General features: G+C 37.6%; 1 protein-coding gene across 1 annotated transcript; it reads left to right on the top strand.

Annotated features, from left to right (window-relative positions):
- The first annotated feature begins 6,714 nt into the window (after positions 1 to 6,714).
- On the top strand, positions 6,715 to 21,506 carry LOC115438614 (mucin-3A-like). The gene is made up of 5 exons (XM_030162348.1): positions 6,715 to 6,891; positions 11,085 to 11,659; positions 13,149 to 13,310; positions 14,163 to 14,367; positions 14,521 to 21,506. Exons 2-5 carry the CDS (start codon positions 11,515 to 11,517, stop codon positions 16,766 to 16,768), a joined length of 2,760 nt encoding a protein of 919 aa, XP_030018208.1. The 5' UTR covers positions 6,715 to 6,891; positions 11,085 to 11,514; the 3' UTR covers positions 16,769 to 21,506.
- Positions 21,507 to 23,697: the final 2,191 nt, after the last annotated feature.

Below are 23,697 nucleotides of genomic sequence, written 5' to 3'. Positions count from 1 at the left end.
GTTGTGTAATGCTGCCCCCTACAGACACGGATGAAACATGGCACCCTGTGTTTAACCCTGTCATGCATAGTGGTCACTGCAGTGGACAGCTGTTCAAAGCTGTTCTCTTGTATATTTATGGATTTTGTCGTTTTAGTTCCATATCAGCCAACACAGTGGATGCTTATGCATCATCCCATACACTGACATTCACACCATTACTGTAAATTTGCTGTTCTAGATAAACCTGAGCTGCAGAAACATGTTTGAGTGTAAAAAATTGCTAATTGTTATTAGGATGTAATTAATTATGTTGGTTATTTTAAACAAAAAGGTTGTTTTGTTTTTGTTTGTTTTTTTTGTTGCAAATTATCTCTATGCAGGTATGTTAAAATTTGAGAAAACATCAGATTAGCAGTATTAATATTTATCACACTGGAAGAAAAATCCAAGGCACTCTCTTTAAACATTTAGGCCTAGATATGACCATGCCATGATAATAAAGGCATTTTAATGTTGAAAGAGAGTGCCTTGGATTTTTCTTCCAGTGTGATAAATACTTTTTGAATCCCTTTTTCCAAAGAGCACCTCGAACAAACTCTTTTTTGGTCTGAGAAGCATTCCTTTCCAAACATTTTTTTTAATTAGCAGTATTAATATTTTTATTTCATAGTTTTTATACAGTATATCAGTAAATACATGTTTCTTTGCTTCTAAAATTAAATCTGCGGTGTCCAGCTGAGTGGATATTTTTGTAATGCCATGAAAAATAGGTTCACAAAAAAATTCCATCACATTGTTTGTTTGTTTTTCCATGCCTAAAGAGGAATTAAAAACACTCAGGAAAAAGAAATCTTGATTAAGGTTCTCATAATTAATCCATGAAAGGGTTAAAAACAGGCCTGTTGAGCACAATTCTCTAACAACAGGTTGGAAGAGTCTCAAACAGAAAAAAAATAGACTTGAAAGAGAACTGATGAAAGACCCAGGGTTGACAATCATTGAATATCTTGTTTTTTCTTCCACGTTAACCCTTTCATGCCTAGTGGTCACTACAGTGGACAGTTATTCTACAGCTGTTCTCTTGTATATTCATGGGTTTTGTTGTTTTAGTTCCATATCAGCCAACACAGTGGACGCTTATGCACCATCCCATACACTGACATTCATACCATTACTGTAACTTTGCTGTTCTTGATAAAACTGATCTGCAGTAACATGTTTGAGCGTAAAGTAATTGCTTATTATTTATATTAGACTGTAATTAACAACAAAAAGTTCTTTTTTTTCGTATTATCTCCATGAAGTGAGGAATGACTAGTATTAGGGTATGTTAAAATGTGACAAAACATCAGATTAGCAGCATGAAAAATGTTTTTATTTCATAGTTTACACACATCATATTAGTAAATACATGTTTCTTTGCTTCAAAAATTTAACGCATGGTGTCCAGCTGAGTGGACTTTTTTGCAACTTCATGAAAAATAGATCCATAAAAAAAATTTTAAAAAATCAAACGCATTGTTTTTTTCAATCCAATCCAATTCAATTTTATTTGTAAAGCACAGTGGATTAAAGTACTGTACAGAAAAATAAATAAAAACCAAAATAACAGAGTAAAATACAAGAATAGATTAAAAGACATAGAACAACTGTAAAAAATAATAAAAATGAAATAAAATAGATAGATAAAAATACAGAAGAATAGATAAAACGTAAAATAAAAGAATAAAAACCAAGAATAGATTAAAAAATAAAATTTATGCCAAATGTAAGAAGAATAAAAACATTCAGTAAAAACATCTTGATTAAGGTTCTCATAATTCATGCATGAAAGGGTTAATCAGATGTTTACACCTCCAAGTGGGCAGAGTGATGCATTCTGGGTAGGGATGAAATGATCCCACGATTCTTGGCTGGTACCACTACCAACATTTAATACTGATATTTTTGCCCATAGCTGATGCCAGTAAAAAGTGTTGAACCGTGATGTATCCCTGTAAAGACTAAACCTATGGTGAATGTTTTCTATCCGGTCATATCAAACATGAACCTGCTGACTGTAGAATCTGACACAAGGGTGTTATTTGTATATTGTCAGAACCAGTGTGGTTATTTATAAACTTAATTAGCAATAACTTCATACCAATAATCAGCCAAAGTAGGAAACAAAATCCAGTTTGAGCTTTTATTCTTTTTTCAGTGTAGACCTTTACAGACGTTCATACATATACATGCTATTAATACTGTTAATATTGTAAATATTGTGTATATTTCTATTTAGTCGACTTTTATTTTATTCTACTTTTAGAATAACTTCTATTCTTATTTTACAATTTTGTAATTGTATATTTGGTCTATTATTACTTTCGGATATATTGTTGTTTTTATTATTCTATTCTATTCTATTCTATTCTATTCTATTCTATTCTATTCTATTCTATTCTATTTCTGTTGATAGACGTCAGTGACTGTAGATGACCACTAAGGGGCATATGTGAACTACAGTTGAGTGCCATTTAGTGCCACTGCCAATGTGAAAAATAAATAACATGAATATGGAAAAAAAGAAAAGGAAAAAAAAAGATAATTTAAAAACAACGCATTGATAAAAATACAATGAGCAATGCAACGTGAATTAAAACACAGAATTGTTCTTGTTTCAAGTGATTTACGTTTACATTGGGATTACTATTTTAGTGTATTGACCTATATTTATTCATCCATTTGTTTGTTTGTCAAACTGCTTTTATCACCCCAGTATCACCCCAATATATGTATTTATTTATTGTTTGTTTGTTTTTTTGTTTGTTTGTTAGGCTTTTATTGTTTCAGAATTAATTTTTATCTTCACTAATTCACACGTTTTCTGGGTTATATCATAAATGAAGCCTTCACTTCAACATATTATGACATTAAACAACAACAACAACAACAACAACAACAACAATACTACTACTACTACTACTACTACCACCACAAATAATAATAATAATAATAATAATAATAATAATAATAATAATAATAATAATAATAATAATAATAATAATGTAGTTAAATAAGATTAGTTTTTATTTTCATTATGGTGATACATCAATAATACCAAAGTATCATACAATAATTTTCATAATATAAACCTGCAAAAAACTAAAACTAATTTAATGCTAAAACTCAAATGAAATAAGTCAATTTTCATAACAAAAAATAAAAAATAATAATAATAATAAAAAAAAGCTTATTATTCCTGTATTACCAAAACTACTTTAAACTCTCAGGTGGAACCGAACTGAAATTCTGAATAAAAATAAACTTACTGTTGGAAAAAAAAAAAAAAAAAAAAAAACACGTTTAAAACAAGTGTTCTCATAAAAGCTTTTATTACATAAAATTACTATTATACGTGGGATTTAAGGACATAAAACCTGTGTCTGTTTTGAAGCACTAAATAAATAAATAAAAAAGGAGGCGAATGCATAAAATAAATAAATAACTGCTCTACCTCTTGTTGCTAGGAGCGGCAGCCTCCCGCAGCGCGCGCTCTGATTGGCCCGCGGTCTGTCACCTTTGGCCAATCAGAGCTCAGTGCGTCCGCCATGAGAATCCATAATCCTGTGTTTTTTCTCCATCATCACTTACTACCATTTATTATGAGCGCGGGGTTAAAAGCAGCGCGTGGACGGCTCGTGGCCCCTGACCCGGGCCCTGGACCCGGTAACTCTACGTGCACGGGTTTATTTGTCACGTGCACGAACAGAACCGTGTGGCCGTTCTATTAACAGTGGAAATATGAAAGCAGTGTGTTTGTGTTTGTGTTGGTGTTGGATGTGGGTGCTTTCCTTGACTTCACCCAGACCCGTCTGTGGACTGCAGGGGGGCTGGCTGGGGGCTGTAATGGCGGGGGGGTCAAGTTTAAAGAGTCACGCACGCGCCGGACTTCTGGTTAGAATGTCGACCCGCTTTGTCTGTCAAAATAAAAGCACGGATTGTATGGCATTTAAGAAGTCACAACAATCACAATGAACTACTATTATTATACTTTTGTCAAGTTCATTATTTTTTTTTTTAAAATAGCTTTTCAGTTTTGATCATGGCTGAGTTTTGTTAACCCCTTTAGCCCTATCAGCCGAAAAAATTATATTAATATTCATCTATAATAAAAATTTAATAAATCAGGACAATGGATGTTTTTTTCAACTTTTGCTCAAAGTTTAGACCCTAATGTTAATAAAAGTACATCAAAAGTGTATTTTAGTGCAAACTTTAATGTTCAAACATGATTTTTAATCTTTGTGGGGTGAAATATACGCTATTAAAAATCTCCGACACGAACAATTAATTTATGCATCGTCAATCCAGCTGAAAAAAAAAACAGGCGAGGATAAAAAAAATTCTAATTTCTCTTTTAGTTTGTTCCACTTTACTCAGGCATAGTAATAGATACAATATTTTAGACAATGGGAATAGATTCTGTGAGGTCTCTGAATGTCCATAGACACCAAGATCATCATCCATATGAACCTTAGTATTGTGAAGTAATTCTTCATTTATTTTGGGTATGTCTTTTTAGGCGTTTTTCCCCTGAAAATATGGTCAGAGTTAAACAGGTTAAACTGTTTTATATCTGTGGTTAGAGGTATCCTCATACAATCACTTCCAATAATGTGCAATAACCCTGCAAAATGTGAATTATTTGCAATAAGTCATGCAATAATCTTCTGTACTGCAATAACAGTGCAATATTTATTCAATATTTATCAAAATATAAATGTACACTTTTTATTTCATAGATATACATATGGTCACATACTGTTAATATTGTAAATATTGTGTTTATTCATATTTTATGTCTATCTTTTTATTTCTTATTCTACATTAGCTCTATTAGTTACATTTTATATTCTATTTTCTGATTTATAGTTTTATAATTTTATATTCACTCTATTTTTGTTTTCTGAAGTATTTGTGTTTTATTCACATTGTTGCACTGACCGGAGTGGAGTATTTATAGTGTTAGTGTGAGAAATTCTTATAGTATAAGGAAAAAGCTGTGACAGAGTGATGATATGATTAACAAAACTATTATTTATGAAATCATTTACATCTCATTTTGTCTTTGGGGTCAGTTTTTTTCTAGTTTTGTCTTTCACATCTTTTCCTTCTCATTTATAAGGGTCTAAAAATACATTAATTTTATTTTTGATTCAATGTTCGGAATTATAAATATTAACTAAATAAATGGAATAAGAAAAGACAATACTTTAAACAACTGAACAAAACAAAACACATCCAGCACAATCACTGTTACATCATTTGGGCCACAACTTTAACATGATTTAGTTTTTCTTTCTCCTTTATTTTCATCAAATTTTGTGTTGTTATGTGATATGCATCTTTTCTGTGTGGTATTGTTCCATCCATTTTGGAAGGCGATGGAGGAATACAAAGAATTAAAAGATTATTTAAAATGCATTAGAACCAAAGTAATGACTTTGTTTAAAAAGATAAGGAACTGAAACAGTGTACAGTTTAGTTCAAATGTGGGGAGTAAAAGGAAAGGGTTACTAGAAAATTAAGTACAGATACCTGAAACTCTAGTCTCTGCAGAAACAAACAATTTATTCCTCGAAAATAAATAAATAAATAAATAAAAAGTAAGATCCCATATATATATATATATATATACATATATATATATATATATATATATATATATATATATATATATATATATATATATATATATATATATATATATATATATCATTCTGAGAAAAAAACTAGAATTCAAATTTTTTTTTCTCAGAATTCTAACTTTTTTTCCTTATAATAATAAAAATATATAGGTATATTGGACCTAATTTTTTTTTTTCAGTGGCCCTAATCCTCTTCTGTTATTAGTTAATGAACCAAGAGGGGATGAATAAATACTAGAGCACAGGTGTCAAACATGTGGCCCGGGGGCCAAATCCGGCCCGCCAAAGGGTCAGATCTGGCCCGTGGGATGAATTTGTGAAATGCAAAAATTACACTGAAGATACTAACAATCAATGGTGTCAAAATCATTTTAATTCAGGCTCCACATACAGACAAATATAATCTCAAGTGGGTCAGTCCAGTAAAATATAATCGTAATAACCTATTAATAATGACAAAAGCAAATTATCTTGTTGTTTAGTGTAAAAAAAAAAAAAAAAGCAAAATTACATGAAAATGTTTACATCGACAAACTTTCCTTTTTCAAAAAATGTGAATAACCTGAATAAATATGAACTATCTGAAATGTCTTAAGAGATTTAAGTTCATTTTTACCAATATTCTGCCTGTTAGGAAATATTTTATGTTTTTGTAATTGTAAAGTAAGTTGTGATGCACATGTGTAAATGATAAACTGAGGCAGAATATTGTTAAAATTGCACCTGTTTTTCTTGAGACATTTCAAGTTGTCCATGTTATTCAAGATTTTTAGGGAAACTTTATAGATGTAAACACTGACATAATTCAATATGACTTTTGTCACTGTAATTATTTCTGATCCAGCCCACTTGAGATCTTATTGGGGTGAATGTGGCCCCAGAACTAGAATGAGTTTGACACCCACCCCTGTACTAGAGCGAAATTAGTGCCTGGCACCGCTGACACGTGACGGGCTTTTACTTTGAAATCCATCCATGCGACAAGACGGAAGCGGCTGGTGTCGCGCGGCGCTGCCTTGACGTGCCGCTGGCGCTGCTGATGGCGGCGGGGCTGGCGGAGGGGTCGCACCGAGGAGGGAGCGCGAGGAGGCGGGGAACCGGAGAGACGGGCGAAAAGAAGAGGCCCCGGCGGTACCGAGCACCACCGACAGACGAACCGCAACCGCACGGACGAGGACAGCCGACAGGGACCGACGAGTGAAGCGGGACGGATGGAGCGGTAGGCTACGGCGGTTTGACGGTGTTTATTAGCGACCGGGATTTACCGTTAACGGGGAGTCCGATTTCATATAATAGACATGAAAGTGTGTGTGTAGACTTCATGAATACAGTGTAAGGATTCCATGTGTTGTGTGCAGTGTGTAAACAGATGCAGGTTTTATTCTATTACACTGTTCATATGGCCTGTATGTTTGTGTTGTTATACATGTATGTGCCCGTGTTGTGTTCACGGACCGTCAGATATCAGGTTTACCTCAGGATGTCATTTCATAGCAGTTTCCTTGTATGTGTGTGTGTGTGTGTGTGTGTGTGTGTGTGTGTGTGTCTGTGTGTGTGTGTGCAGCACTGCAGCATGTAGGCACAACTTAGCCCAGTAAGAAAATATTTACAGACCACCAAGGTTTACTGTGAACCTTCCCTTTGACACTGCAGCGGTGTGTGTGTGTGTGTGTGTGTGTGTGTGTGTGTGTGTGTGTGCTGTCTTTAAGAGGTCCAACACCAGTATTTAACCATGAACACTTTTTAGCTGTTTGCAGGCGCTGACCCCATGTGCACAGAAAAGATTTCATAAAAACTAAAGAGATTATCAAGCAAAATAACACAATTCAAAAACAGTTACGTGCAGATTCGCAACATTTTGGATCATGATCTGATCAATTATGCACCAGAATCACACCAAATACGAGTAGTAGATTGGTACGTCTGCATCTTCACCTCTAGATGCCAGTAAATCTTACACACTGGATCTTTAAACACATCATTCTAACCTGTGAGACATGATTATTCTTTGCTATTTTCAAACACTCTGTAGCTCAGATGATGAATTATTTAAATTGGGATAATCATCCAAATCATGTCAAACAAATCATTAGTTTTTTAAAGACCAGTATCATAAGAAAAGTTCAGAGAGAAAAACCAATAGCTGACTAAAGGTGCCATATGGGAGATTTAGAGGGTCATAATTACATAAATGGAATTTAATATTAGTGTTGGTTGTTTCTCTTGACTTTAAAATGAGTCATTTTTTCAACAGAGGGAATGGGTATGGGGTGGGGGGGGGGGTACAATCTGTAACTTCACCAACAGATCCACTTTTATTAACCAATATAACCAGCCAAACTAAGTAGTTGGTCTCTTTCTTGTAAATATTTCTAATTTTTGTCCAAATCATGCTTTGATTGATGTCATGTTAGCTAATAATATTATTTTCTCAACAACCTGGGATAAACACGTTAGCAAAATGTTGAAAATTATATAAACCTAAATAGAGTAATCTGATAATATGCTTGGTCAATTGCATATAAAACATAATTAATCGTTACATTAGTACACAGGTGTCAAACATGTGGCCCGGGGGCCAAAACCGGCCCGCTACAGGTTCCAATCTGGCCCACTGGATGAATTTGCAAAGTGTAAGTTAGGGCATCAAACTCAAAAATAATATCATAATAACATATAAATAATGACAACACCGATTTTTTCTGTTTGATTTAGTGCAAAAAACATTAAATTTTGAAAATGTTTACATTAACAAACTATCCTTAAACAATAAAATGTGAATAACCTAAAATGTCTTCAGTAAATTCAGTGCAATTTTAACTATTTTCTGCCTGTTACTGAATGTTTTGCGCCTTTGTAGATCAGATCTGTAATGCATATGTATAAATGACAAGTTGAGGCATAATATTGATAAAATTGTAATCACATTTCTTAACAAATTTCCTTTTTGTCAGGTTATTCACATCCATTTTGTCTGGGTAGTTTGTAAATGTAAATATTGGCATAATTGAATGTTATTTTTTTGTGCTAAAATAATTTGGAGTTATCATTTATTGGCTATCATGCTATTATTTTACTGGTTTGGCCCACTTCAGATTAAATTGGGCTAAATGTGGCCACCGGAAGAAAATGAGTTTGACACCTCTGCATTAGTAGATAGATAGTTAGCTAACGTATAACCACTAATGATTGATTTTCACTTCTGGTTAAAACACAGTCTAGGATCATTTTAATAATTGGTTTGGATTTGAATTATTAGTGTAATTAATCTCCAGTCTAACCTCACCCACTTTAATGTAAATCAAGTAGCGTACACTTTTCAGCCGTACCATTCTGACCTCCGACAGGTAAAGTGGTATAAGTTTTGATTATTTCATTAATTCATATATTAGGTAGCCAGTGAATATGTAGACCTCAAAGTTGATGTGTTAAAAACAGCCAATGTGCACGAGTAGGAATCTGAACAACTTTGACAAGGGAGAAATTGTGACGGTCCAATCACTGGGTTTTATTTAACCTTTTATTTAACCTTGGGTGAGTATGAAGGACCGACATTGTCGTATTTAATAAAATATACAGAAATATAAAAATGGCTCGATAAATTAATTCATGTGTCAATACATGATACAAATTAAAAGGCATTTTGTATGAAGTATGTAGGACATGGTGGGTTATATGGCTCTGTAAATAAAGATTATCATTGAGTACCTGCTGACCCCTGAAAACAAATTTGCACCGGGGGGGGGGGGGGGGGGGGGGGGGGGGGGGCTGGACCCCGTAATCCATCCTCAATACATAATTCCATAAGGAATGACGGCCCTGTTTGTGGAGGACGTGTTGATAAAGCTGTGAGAAAGTGAAAGTGAGCTCCCTTCACCTTATCATTGTTTACTATCTCCTGACAAAATTTTTTCACATACGGACAGATGGACGAACGATGAAGTGATGACAATAAAAATGGAAACGCAGGAATAAATAGCCTTGGAGAAATAAGCCGAGGAAGAAAATGTAAGAGGGGGAATACTGGAGAGGTAAATATGACTATGAATTACAAAAAATGACAGTAAATTAATAAAATGTCAGATGAATAGAAAATATAGAAATAAATAATTTTGGGGCCATAAAGACATAAAGAAAATATAAATAGAAAACAATGCAAATATAAATGCAGGGATAAAAAATAAATAAGGAAAAATATAAATGAGGACAAAATAAATAAATAAATGGTACAGAAAATGAAATGTTAAAGTAAATAACTAGGGTTTTTACCACAAAATTACATTAAAACCGTTAAAAATTACAATACAAATAACCATTTTTGTCACATTTGACAGATAACTTCATAGAAAATACCTTTTAATTTTTTTTGTATCATGCATTGGCACATGAATGAATTTACTGAGCCCTTTATTAAATACGACAAGGTAAGGCCAGTCCTCCATAGGTCAGATCATCTCCAGATCTTATTGTTGATTCTCAGGGTAAAGCGGTTAGAACCGACCATATTGTGTAGGTCCCCCTTTTTCCACAAAAACAGCTCTGACCCAAGGCCTAGACTCCACCAAACCACTGCAGGTGTGTGTGGTATCTGGACCAACACATGAGCAGCAGATCCCTGAAGTCCTGAAAGTACAGAGGTGGACCCCCATGGATCAGCTTTAATCCCTCCCACAGATGCTCAATGGTCCTAAGGTTGGGATGTCCTTCCTTAGTCCATATTTGGTCAGTGCTAACTTCTGCAGACCAGGAACACCAACAAGACCTGCAGATGTGGAGATGTTCTGACCCAGTCATCAATATGGACCTGGACCACTCAGTTCTTTATGTTGTTCATTTTGTTGCTTCCAAAACATCAGCTTTAACGACTAAATGTTCACTTGCTGCTTAATAGATTCAACCCAGTAAAGGTACTACTGAAATTAAATTATCAGTATCGTTAACACTTCTCTTGTCAGTTTTCATAATATTATGGCTGTTAAGTGTAAAGTTTACCAGATCTCAAATGTGTTCATTATTTTTAAAAGTAGTGAGACTGATAACTTGATTGAAATATTTGTTGATAAATTTAATAGCTGATGATGCATCATACTTTTCCTTTTAGGGGAACATTTCCAGTGTGGTTTTAGTAGTTTTAGTGACAGCATCTGAATCCAGCCACTGCTCTATTGTCCATCATTGGTTTTGCCCAAATGTCAGGCTGCTCTTTAAGGGGTCAGTGAATGCACCACAGTCCTCACAAGTATCTAAATCTAAAAGCGTGTGTTGGGGTGAGAGGGATCTTTGTGTAGGTTTGTGGTTTGAGCTGTGCACTGATGAATATCAAATAGGCCTGTAGTTGGGTGTTTGTGTGCGCGTGTGTTGTCGGGCTATTTATCAATAAACTATTGTTGTGTTTTTTTGTTCTCTCTCCAGTTGGCCGTCATCCTGTCCCTCTCCACCAGCTGCAGTAGTCAGTGCTCGTGTTTGATTTGAGGCTCTGTTAACCTTCATGCAGACTCCATCTGCTGCCAGAGGACCTGCTACACAAACACTAGTCTCTTAGCATTAGCTTTAGCATTAGCTTTAGCTTGAGTGTCGGGTCGCCCTCCTTTGTAATCTTGCCAAGAAGTGAACTCAATTCCTTGCTGCCATTAAACAAACCGGAAAAATGCCCGGTTAGTATTTGGGTTTCCTGGAAATCCTCTCAGCTCAAATGTTTGAAGTCCTTTTGGAAAATATTTAGCTAAAAATGTAGTTGGAGTCCGACCACTCTCACCAGTTCAGTGGCTAACGGCTAGTTAGCGGCTCACAGTGAGCACGTAGCGGTGGCGCGGAGCTAGGTTCCGGGCAGAGCAGGGGTGCGATGGAGTACCACTCCGGTGGCAGCCTGCCCCTGCTGGGGAGACCGCGGTACTGCCCCGGGGCCAACGCGAACGGAGGATACCTGTGTGAGACGGGACACTGCTGTGGAGAGACCGGCTGCTGCACATACTACTACGAACTGTGGTGTAAGTACCAGGAAATGCGCATGCGCGAGGGCACCTAGTGAAAACAAATCTACACTTAATTATGAAATAGTTAAAAAAATATATTTCTAGAATGTAAATTATGTAAAACGTACCAGTAATTATAATTTCATCTGAAAGGTTTTTGTCTATGATGTAAAAGAAGATACTTTAATTAATTCATTAATGATTAGACTGGAAACAATACACAGCTACTTATTACTTCCACTATATCATGTTTATGTATGTAAGGACTAATATATTGAATACAGAAATGCTTAAACAAGCTAAAAAAGTGTACATTCTATATAGAAACACTATAACACAGTGTTTTCCAACCTTGGGGTCGGGACCCCACAACAACAACGTACTAATAACAAATATATGGTGAGTTGACAGAGACAATCCCAATATATAAAAGACAAACTGTGAAGCTGAAACTGAAGCACTGTGCTACTGTTTATCTGTCAAATGTTCATTGTGGTCAGTTTCAGATGCTGCAGTTCTTTCATAATTCATAGTTTGAGTTCTTGTTTGTTCAGTATTAATTGTCAGCCTTGTAAATCCAAGCTGGACTGACCGTACATATCCTGACCAAGGAAAATACAATTTTACCTTTGTGCAGTAATCTACACCTGGCTTTACTGCCTCCGTACAGAATAATATACATTATATCGAATAAATGTCATCTAAAATGAACATTTATTTGTACCATACTATAGCCAGCTATTACATGATCAAAAACTAATTAATTTTAGCAAAAAAAAAAGGTCTCAGTTTTGAATGTCTTGGGTTGCCAGAAATTTGTGATGTTAAAATTGGGTCACGAGTTTAAAAAAGTTGGAAACCACTGCTATAACAAGATAAAATTTGCTAATTTGACTGAAAGAAGCTAAAATAAGTTGATTGTGGAACTAATTTTCAGTAGTATTTAATTTACAATATCTTACTCCTTATTTAATAAACCTACAACATTACATAAGAATATGAGGGAACTGAATTAGATTATCCATACAATTATATATTAATAATTAACCAAAATTGAAATGATTGTATTATAGTATCTCTTGTATTTTATGTAAAAATCCTTGTGGCAAAACATCTGTGTCATGTGACCCAGTGACTCCAAAGACAGTGTCAGACTTTATTACTGAACAAACAGAACATACCTGTTTTTACTGGAGTTTATGCTTCTTCTACCTAATGAAAAATGAGATAAGAGTAGGTTAGTGTTACAGTGATTAGCAACTAAACATACGTTCTCAGAAATATGACGTCTTTTCTCATTAGTGGCAGCTAGTGATTCATAACTGCGTTTGCCATCGTAATGTAATTGTTGCAGACAGAAGTAGATAATGTATAATTCCATTAGTCTGAGTAATGAAGCGGTGTAAATGACATCACTGTTGTATTTTTGGTTCAGACTGAGCTTCAATGAACGTCCCAGAGTTCATAGGTTTCCTGTGTTGTGTGCTGGCCTGTGTGTGTTCAGGGTTCTGGCTGCTTTGGACCGTCCTCATCCTGTTCAGCTGCTGCTGCGCCTATCGACACCGACGAGCCAAGCTGAGAGTCCAGCAGCAGCAGAGGCAGAGAGAGATCAGCCTGCTGGCCTACCATGGAGCCAACTCATACCCCTCCTCCATGCTGGACCTGAGTAAGACTGACCTGTCGTGTGTTTCTGTGAAAAGAGGTCAACAAAAGGAAGGACATCTCAACTCAGTTATCTCAGTTAAACAGGATAAACCGATAAAAAAACAAACACATAGAGGAAGCTTAGATCCAAACCAAAGTTACAAATAAACACAAAACAGTTTGCCCACAAATGAACGTCTTAATATGATTTTGCAGTTAGTGGACTATGCTGGTTAGGGTCGACTCTCTGAATTGTCTCCAATATCTGATCAGATTAATTACTTGGACTCTGCACCTCTTTCCGTTGTCGGCACTCTGGTGGTTTTGAGCAATTTCCGCTCAGCATACAATCTGATTGGTAGTATATTCTTGAGTAGTAGCCCATCAACACGCAAATTATAAAAAAAAAAAATAGTAGTTGTATTTATTTAACATTGCTCATTATTTAAAGTAGATTCCCTTAAGTACAATGTGAAAAACTGACTTTGTTAATATAATAAAATACACTGCACAGTATATTTAAATATATTATTATTATTATTATTATTGACAGCTTGAAGGCACTTCAACAGAGTTTGGTGTTAGTTATTCTAAAATTTGGTGTAAATATTTTAATTTTTACTTCAAATGTACATCACCTCCAAACACCACTCATCTTGTTGATTACTTCTAATTAGTCCTGATCACAAATTGACATCTTCTGTGAAAGAAATGGCTTTTCACTATGTCGCCATGACAACTTGTGAGACATTTCTTTTTCAGGGAAACACCTCAGGCCTCCAGTGAATGTTGTGTACTAAAGAAAAAATAGCCAATAAAATTCACCCAGAGGCAACAGCTGCTGTCCTGTAATGATCTGTCCTGCTCTGCTCAGGTTTCCTGGCATCTCTGAAGCTGCCGTCATATGAGGAGGTGGCAGCTCAGCCCTCCACCCCTCCTCCCCCGTACAGCTCCGTGTTCACAACGCCACGGTACCCGCAGCCGCCCCGGGCCGCTGACCCCCACCTGCTCACGCAGCATGGTCCGCTATTACACCGACCGCTCAGCGATGGCCCCTCCTCACTCAGCTCTGACAACAGGTGTCACATATTGCACTATATAAATAACTGTAATCTGTTATGTTGATTTGTTGTTCCAGTCTTGAGATGTAAAAAGTCAAATGTCAAATGTCCAATCTAGCGTAGATTTACTTATTTGTTGATAATAATGCATTGTGTACCTTTTTCTTGTAGCTCCAGTTGTTCCTGTGACTCCTGCTGCCCCTCCTCTCCATGTAGCTCCTCCTTATCGGCACCGGTCACCTATGAGACTGATACAAGCCACGCCTCCACGCCAAGCGAGGCAGCACCCCTTGCTCTTGATGTCACCATGGAAACCATCAGTGCAGCTGCGAGCCGCCTGGAAGCCAATGAGACGCGATTTGCTTCTGAAAGGACGACTGCCGCAGTGGCTGTTGATATTGGGGATGCTGCCGAAGAACAGGAACCAGTTGCCACGGACTCATCAGTTCCTAAACAGACTGTTACTGTCGCAGTCATTACCAGGTCTGCGTCACCCCAGCATTTGACCTCTCCTGGGTCTGAGGTGGCTCTTTCTGTAGGAATTACATCTCCTGTAAAGCAACAGCTTGATCCAGCACCGTGTACACCTAACATCAGCACCTGTAGCCCAAGTACAAGTCCAACGTATATTAACACAGTGCTCCCCTCTGTCCAAATAAGCACTACTGAGGGCCCAGCTGCCTTTATCCCAAAATCCACCTCAAAGTCAAACCCATCTACCCCAACAGCTAGCATGTGTGACAGCCCTCCCCCCACCCAAACCCTCCATCTTACAAGAACTTTTGATACAGCCAATAGTCCTACTAGTCCAACTTCTGCATCATCCCCAGATGTTGACAGAACTTTGATATTAGACCCTGGAACTGTCCCTTTTTCAGACCTGAACCCTAGCCTTTTACTAATCTCAGCATCTTCTGGTCCAGACACAGTACCTACAAAGGTTATCCAAGGTCCAGAGGAAGTACCTTCAGTCCTTACCCAAATATCTGACACAGTACCAATACTTACCCAAGTCCTTGAAACAGCACCTACAAACCTTGCCCAGTCCCCAGTTTTGACACAGACGCACCTATCCCTCACCCAAACTACAAACTCAGAATGTAAAAGCCTTACACAAGCTCCAGATCCAGTACTGACAAAACTTACCCAAGCTCAAGACTCAGTACCTTCAGTGCTAAGCCAAACACCTGACACTGCACCCACAGATTTTACCCAAACTCTTCAACCTGTATCTACAAGTCTTGTCCAAACACCGGTCCCAACACCTTCACACCTCCAACTCACAGAAACCACAAATCCAGAACCCAAAAACCTGTTGCAGGCTCCAGCACCTACAAACCTTACCACATTTTTAGTGCCAGAAGCTGCCCCAGACCCCATTAACCCTGTTTTATCCCCAAAACCTACCCTTTCAAACCTTACTCTAGCTTCAGATGCAGGGCTCTTTTCACCTACAGCAGTCCAGTGCCAGAAACCAGAACTGTCACCTGGGCCAGGTCTAGCCATGGGCCCTCCTAGTCCACAGTCAGGATTGCCTAAACATGCAGAGCCCAATGGTGTTTTTATATCTTGTCCTGATCCAACTGCAGCACCAATTGATTCAGGTCCTTCCATGGCCTTGTCTCAACCGCCAGATCTCGTCAGCCTGTTGGTGTCAGATAATCTGGCAGATTTACGTTCTGGTGTTGATGTAGGTTCTAGATCAAGTCTGATGACATCCCCAGTGTTGACCGTTCCAACATCCTCCTCTTCCACATGTCCAGCCATAACCATACAGGCCGATTCTTCTTTTGCCACCTCTGGAGACCTCTCCCCAACCTCACCCTCATCCATCCCTTCTCCCTCTCTCCCCTCCCCCTCAACTCTCCTCGACCCCCTCAGTGCTCTGCATCAGACTGAAAAAAGTGGATCTTCCTCTGGCCATGCATCCTCCCTTTCCCCTTCACCTCGAAACACTCAGTCACCTCCGAAACAGACACTCTTCTCCCCATGTGTGGATGTCTTTGAGCCCGTCCCACCGAATTGGGAAGATGATGAAGACGACCAGGCAGAAGACGATAATGACGATGAAGAAGACGACGACATGGGAGCCGACGAGAGCCAATACAGGCATCGGCGGCTGACGGGCGACTCTGGGATTGAGGTGTGCAGGTGTCGGGTGGAAGAGGAAGATGAGGATGATGAAGATGAAGAGGAGGAGGAGGGAGAAAAGAAGGAGAATGGAAGGAGGGGAGGAGTAGTTGGGGGAGAGAGGGACAAAAAAGGAGGTGGAAATGCAGATCTCCATGACAGTGTGGACTGCCCTGCCAGAGGCCAGATGAGCACAGGTGAAGAACTTACATTGTGTAACCCCACATCCACGACTACGCCAACCTCCGACGACAGCGGCAAAGTTGTGATTGTCATGGAGACAGTGTGAGTGAAGCATAACAAGTCAGTTAGTGACAATTTCTCATTTGTCATTCAAGATAAGAAATGAACACGGAGGGACCTCAGACTGTTTTCCGAAAACCCACTCTGGTTGCAAATAAGTTATATCACATTACTTAACGTTGATTGTCTGGCCACTGTTTGTCAGATCAACGCTTTCAGGAGGAATCTTAGAGGGCCATGGTTCCGGGTTTCTACATGGTAAGCACTGGTGTGTTCTGATAAGAGGAGATGCTTTTTAGCAGTTTGCTTTCAGGAATGATAATGTTTAGCCACCGCTACTCTACAGAACTGTCGTGAAATGTTCGAGCCCTACATTTTCTCAATTTTGATCCTAACAATACTTTGAAAGTTTAAGCATTTCATTATCTACTATTAGGAAGCATTGGAGAGTTGTCTATTAATGAAGAATGTCTATGGCCACTGTGACACCATAATTTTGGACTTTTCGGTTTCATCCAAACTAAACTGTATTAGTTAAAATCTCCCCTGTGTCAAACAGCCTAATCAAGAAGAGGTGAAGCTGGAGTGGAAATACTTTTTTGGTTTGTTCAGACACTTACGGCAGGCTTTAGTAGACTATGAAAGGAGAAACAATTAGCAGAAGACCAATGGGTTAAAATAGCACTCAAAGTTTTTTTTAACAGAAGTAAGGCCCAAAGAAGTAATACAATTGTAAACAATTATTTCATTCAAAATGAAAAGGCTATTTGGATGAAGTGGTAACAATCATGTCAGATGCACCCCAGTCAACAAACCACTCAGTGTCAAGTAAAAGAAGGACCTGTCCACTTACATTAGATGATATTGACAGGATGGACCTTAAGTACATCACGCAAAGTTTTTTAGTGCACTCATGAAATTAAGATGTGAAAGCAAAAATGTAGTACATGTTTGTAGTATTACAAAAACAAGAATCTTGATCTGAAAAGCTCTAAATGTCTACTCTAGTTCTGCTGACAAATTCAGCTTTAAGTCATCTGGTAAAAGATTTGATCATATCCATAGGAAGGTCAATACTAAGCCATGTTTCCACCACAGGATCTTTCCATAGGGACCTAAGTACATTTCTGGTGACTATTTAGAGGATTTCATTTTACCCTGCAATAACTACCTACTTGAGTACAATCACAGTTAAGGGAGTTTAGGTATGAGGTTACAAATGCTGAACATTTCTGATTGGTCAGTACTCACAGCCATTTATTGCACCTCTAAATTTTAGCTATATTGGCAGTCTTTATTGTTCTTTGATCCATCATCCATGGATTTACAAACTGAAGCATGTGGCAGATGGATCTACGACAAAGTCCACGTCTTTGTACAGTCGTGGGCAAAAATGACTAATTTCTATAATCCTCCTGGGGTTTTGGAGAATGGTGGAAACAGGCAACTGGCAATCTATAGAAACCCTTTAGTTCCTGGGAATAGATGAACAACATTAGGTACTTTCTGCACCAGTTAACTTTCAGTACTTCCCAGTTCTGGGATGCAAAAGTGTCTGGAAAATAAGTATCAGTTTGCAAATTTACCTAAAAGCAAGTCCAATATGGGGGGATTATGACCAGGCACGATATGTTAATAACCATCATATAGCAGCTGCAATCATACAACTTTCAAGAGTTGTCCAGTGACATGGTTCAGTGAATCATTGTGTTCATGGTCTTCTGTAATCATCAATGACGCGACTGTATCGCCATGTAATGTTTCAAAAAATGGCAATTTCTTAAAGAGCAACTTTAAATAGTTGAATGTTAAACAGAACACACCTCACTTGTTCTCGCTGATGACGAAGGCTTGGACATGTGCCGTGAACAAATTGGCAGCTCAAAGAACGAACAGAGGCTAATGTGGGAGGATGATTCACTCTGACTGACAGAGGGAAGACTGATTCATTTATTGGAGGGGATGTTGTTTTATCGGGACGTCTGACAGGAGAGCGGAATTAGGTGGGTAGTTGATAGAAAAGGGGAGTGACAGTTTCTCAAATCTGACATGGTAACGACATGCTAACGGAGTAGCTAGTTAGTCGTCAATGAAAACTTTTGGGCTCATGGACCCGGTGGTTTCCTGTGCGTCGGCTTTTACTGCAGGGAAAAAAAAAAGCTTTTACGTAAGTAGGAATAAAACAATAGCGACTTTTACTGAGAAACAAAGACACCATACAGAGCAGCATACGGAACACGTCATTGCCGTCACCGTCTTTGTTGTTCTGTCTCTTCCCCTGCAGATGCAACAATAACCGTTGCATCTGTGTTGCAACTGTTGTCAGTCACATCAAAACTCTGAAATATGCCCTTTGACAGTATATATTTCTCCATTCATAGACATCTCTCCTATTTAATGAGCCATTTCAGAGCCTTACAATTAAAAATAATAACCTCAATTTTGCTAAAAATTCAAAGCAGTCATGTAGGATTTATTTTTACAATGTGTTTTTTTTTTTTTTTTCTTTTTTTGTTGCATTGTGTAGTTGATAGTTGTGTCAATGCGGATATTTTGTGAAAGAAAGACATAAAGGTAGAGTCTATTTTGTGAATAGGGTATTTGAATTCACCTTAGAAACAAGACAAGAGCAATATTTTTCATCAGCAAGAGTCTGTGTGTAAATAATCCCCCTGAAAATATTTAGGACAGCTGCTGCAGGAAGACAAGTAGGTAACGCATTGTTACAGGGCAACCTTTTTTTTTTGTTGTTGAAATTTGTCAAGCTCTGGCAGAAATATCACATCCTTCATTGTCATTCGTCAATTTCAACACGCTTTCAGTTCTTTACAGTCCTCCCAAATTCTAATTAACTACAAAATACATAGTGCTCAGTAAGTGAATTGAAGCTTAGAAGATGGTTTTCACCCAATAAGAGCAGTGCAATGTTTGTAAGTGAGGCTGTTATTTCCAACACGCTTAACTTTAGGGCTGTGTGATACGACCTAAACCTCATATCCTAATAATAACACATATCATGTTACATATAGTTTTCTAAGAGATACTCATGTGTACTCAAACAAAGCAATATACTTTATTTTTCTCCTTGTTTTTGACAATTTTCAGTTGAAACAAATGATTTTAATCTACAAAATGTAAAAAGTAAATGTGGATGGATGGCATTTTTTAGCTAGTTTGAAACAATATAAAAGTAAAACCTGAATATAGTCAAAAACATTAAACATATTAAATTGTTAAATAGTAGAATAATTGTACATTGTAGCAGCAGTTCTGTAAATGAATCACTGGACATTTTTTATATATGACATCATATTTGTTATCATATCACACAGCCCTATGTAACACAGATGTGCCATTATACGTATATGTACTTTATAATTATGTATGGAAATGTAGAAGATGTTCTCACTTTCTGATCTTTGTCCATGTTGTAATAATCGCCTATTTAACATTTTCCAACAACAAAGCACCCGGAAAATACACCTGCTCTTGTTCGTACACCTGCTCCCACAAAGTGCACTTGTTTTTACTGTTAATGTAAACCGTACTGTGATGACTACGTTTACATGCACAAAATATTCCCCGACAAAATGATTAATAATATCTGCATTGTGACAGTGGCTCATATCCAAAAGCCTGGTTCCGAGTCTTTGACGGTGTCTGGAACTAGGAGTGTTTCTTCAGAAATGTGGACTTTTGCTCTCGCGTCTGTACCACAGTCATGGGGCAACAAACATGGCTAGCACTAGCCATTGCTAGTGTAACACCACTGGCAGCCATTAGATGCTAGCTCTGACTGACTTGGAATTAGACTTCTTAACCTTTTGTTTATTGAATAATTTAGTTTTTTCTTGATAGACCGTTGGACTGAACTTGTGGTTTTGAATTTACACTAACAAGTTTGCCGGATGACTTTGTGATGCACATGTTTTACTCTTTTAACACGCCTGTAAGTTAGCGTTAGCTTGGCAAGGTTCACTCCTAGTTAAAATGTGGTCATTTCTACCTCTAAAATGTCATGATAGCAATAGCAAAACACCAAGTCCAAGCTTTGAAATTGCAGTGCAGTAAACAGAATTCAGTGGTGACAGTAGTTACTTTTATACAGTCTGTGCCAAAGCTTGACCAACTTTTAGCTAGTTGGTTTGTGTCCAACAAACACAACTCACAGGCAAGAAACTGAATGTTGCTAACTGCAGCAAAAATCACAGCTGGGATACATATTTGGAATCTCGACAAGCCTAAATTATGTTGACATATCCCACGTTTAATCTAAAAATACTCCGCTCAGAAAATGGCCAAATTTGGAGTATCCAAACTGAATATGCTGTTTACATGAGCCTGATCGAATCTAGACTATTGGTATATTAGTGAAATAGTGGAATATAATGTGGATATAAACGTAGTGAATGTTCCACAGGTGTATTGTTTCAAACTAGGTGCATCAGCGTGTTGGAAAGACGCCGCACAATAAAGTGTAACCTGTAGCCAGCTGGAGAATGAGCATTCAGTGACAAGACCAGATCATGTCGGTCATTCGTCTCAAGTAGAACTCTTTAAAATGTTGTTTTAGAAAGTAAAGATGTAGGAACTCACTGGTTCTCATTGAGGATGAATCGATGATTTCAGATCCACTTGTGAGATCTCATCACCTGATGATTGTTTCAGATTATCAGTCACTCAGATGGAAAGACCTGGAGTCTGGTTGACTGATCCTTAAACCCTGTGTCCATGCTGCATTACAACTCAGACTTCATGTACTTCGTATGTAAAAAAACGGACAAGCTTTTGTTGGACTTGGGACACCAGAAAACAAACTGAATGCTCTCTGGACGTTCAAGTCGGACGCTGATTGGATTTAAAATCATCTCTTGGGTTTTTTTTGTTTTGTTTTGTTTTTTTACACTTCTGTGGCTGATTTCACAGATACAGAATCTCGTTTTGAGCTGATCTGGACTTCTGAGAGCTCAAACAGATTTCCGAGAACTCGTCGGATTAAATCCAGGCTGAAGTCCTGCCTGACGCTGAAGAGTTGGTAGAGGCTGAAGGACCTCCTTGAGAAAGCTCACGGGTGACACCAAGCAGTTGATGTTGTGGTTCATGTTGTGGTTGATAGTGTTTTTTGTTTACCTGAACTAATAAGGTTATGTATCTCCATGGTTACAGAGTGCCATTTCTACTTGACAACTGTTAAAACTTAGCGTTAGATAGAGCAGTTCTCGCTCTGTGTGGATGTGGATGTTCGGACCGAGTGACTGGAAAAATTTGTCTGAAATCTGTCAGTAGCTCAGGGTCCCAGAAGTTAGAAGCTCCTTCGTCTGCCTTTCAACAGGAAACAGCAGTTGATAATGACAGTCATAACGTTGTCCAAAATGTGCTACGAAGAAGAAACTGTCTGAGTTATCACCTGGGAATCCTAAAACAGACGAATGATGGAGAACCTCCACAAAATTCACCTAAATTACCACTAAGTACTGGAACAATTCCATAATTATATTAAACATGGAAATATACAGGGTGTCTGTAAAGTATTCTTATAATTTAACACATTTATTACAAAAGCAAATGAATAGACGAATCTGTCGAAATTATTTCAAAATGAAAAGTAGAGGTTGATTTTTTTTGCCTCATTTAATCCACCTCTATATGGGATCATTAGTTGGTACTTTATTTGTTTCCATGTTGGCTGTATCATAGCCTCATCAATGGTGTCAGTGGCATCAGTGATCTTTAGCTTCAGGTCGTCGATGTCCCGTATCTTTGTTCTATACACGATATCTTTAACGTAACCCCATAGAAAGAAACCCAGGGTAGTGATATCTGGTGAATGAGGTGTTAAGGGAATTTGACCATCCCTTTCAATCCACCAGTCTGGAAATGTTAGATTTAGGAACCCACCAACATGCAGTCCCCAATGTGGTGGTGCATCATCTACCTGGAAAATAATGGTTGGTTGAAGGTCATCCAGTTGTGGTGATACATATTCAGTCAAAAGGTCAAGGCCAGCATTTGAACTTTTCATCAACCTGGTACCTGAAATAGACAAATCCAATGTGATTAAAAACTTTGAAAACCACTGAGTAAATAGAACAAATCTGATTAACATATCTCATCAATTGCTTTTGTAATACATTTTTTAAATTGTAAAGAGACTTTGTGGGCACCCTGTATGATTTCTGTAAGCCAACGATTGGTGGAGACACAAGGTATTGAAAGAAAGGGATGAAATTCAACCCATTTCACAGTTTTGACAGTTGAATATATGAAAACATTGGTTCAGTTCTCTCTGAATTCATGTCGACACGGAGGTGTTTAGGGTCGATTTGCATGTTCTCTTTGTTGTTGAGGCTGATGTAAGGGCTGGGCTAACTTTTGGAAACTGTGTCTCGTCTTTATTTTGTTGAAAAATCAACCAGAAATAGTTTTTCCATCAAATGTCAGCGGACAAAAATAGTCCATGTCCAAGTAGAACTGTTTCGTACTGAGTGGATTCACGTCAGCAAATCTGAACGTCTGGTTTTTAAAGTAGTAGCGACGCATTATATGATTGTTTAAAGGCGACTTCTTATCTTAGGGCCAATTTTATGCAAAAAAACCTGATCACTTTTGCTCATGATCTCTTCCTGAAATGCTGCAGAAGTTAGTTACTAATGAAAGAAAAAATATTTTTGGCATCTTTCTGCAGTTACATCATCGGAACAGTTCACTGTGGGGAGACACAAAACAGGATGTAGACATGAAGGATACGAAAGGTGGTTTTCATCAGCACAGCAAGCAACACCTTTCACTGTGGAAGGTGGTGGAAATTCTTCAGCACAAGTTGTGATAACAGTTTCTACTGGTGCATCAGAGTGCAGGTATTCACTGTAAAGACTAAAACAACTTTTAAATCTGTTGAGAGAGATTCAATTCATGGATTTACTGGACTTTTAGGTGCACTAGAACAAGAGTGGCACTCCTAAAACAGCATAGGTT

Source organism: Sphaeramia orbicularis, chromosome 18 (assembly GCF_902148855.1).
Source record: "Sphaeramia orbicularis chromosome 18, fSphaOr1.1, whole genome shotgun sequence".
Taxonomy (NCBI): domain Eukaryota; kingdom Metazoa; phylum Chordata; class Actinopteri; order Kurtiformes; family Apogonidae; genus Sphaeramia; species Sphaeramia orbicularis.
The sequence above is the reverse complement of the archived record's forward strand: the minus strand, read 5'-3'. Positions and strand labels throughout refer to the sequence as shown.

Excerpts from the sequence above, each read along its gene's own strand:
- LOC115438614 (XM_030162348.1), top strand. The coding sequence starts at position 11,515 with ATGGAGTACCACTCCGGTGGCAGCCTGCCCCTGCTGGGGAGACCGCGG. Across the intron at positions 11,660-13,148 it reads ATACTACTACGAACTGTGGT|GGTTCTGGCTGCTTTGGACC; the intron begins GTAAGTACCAGG and ends GTGTGTGTTCAG. Across the intron at positions 14,368-14,520 it reads TCACTCAGCTCTGACAACAG|CTCCAGTTGTTCCTGTGACT; the intron begins GTGTCACATATT and ends TTTTTCTTGTAG.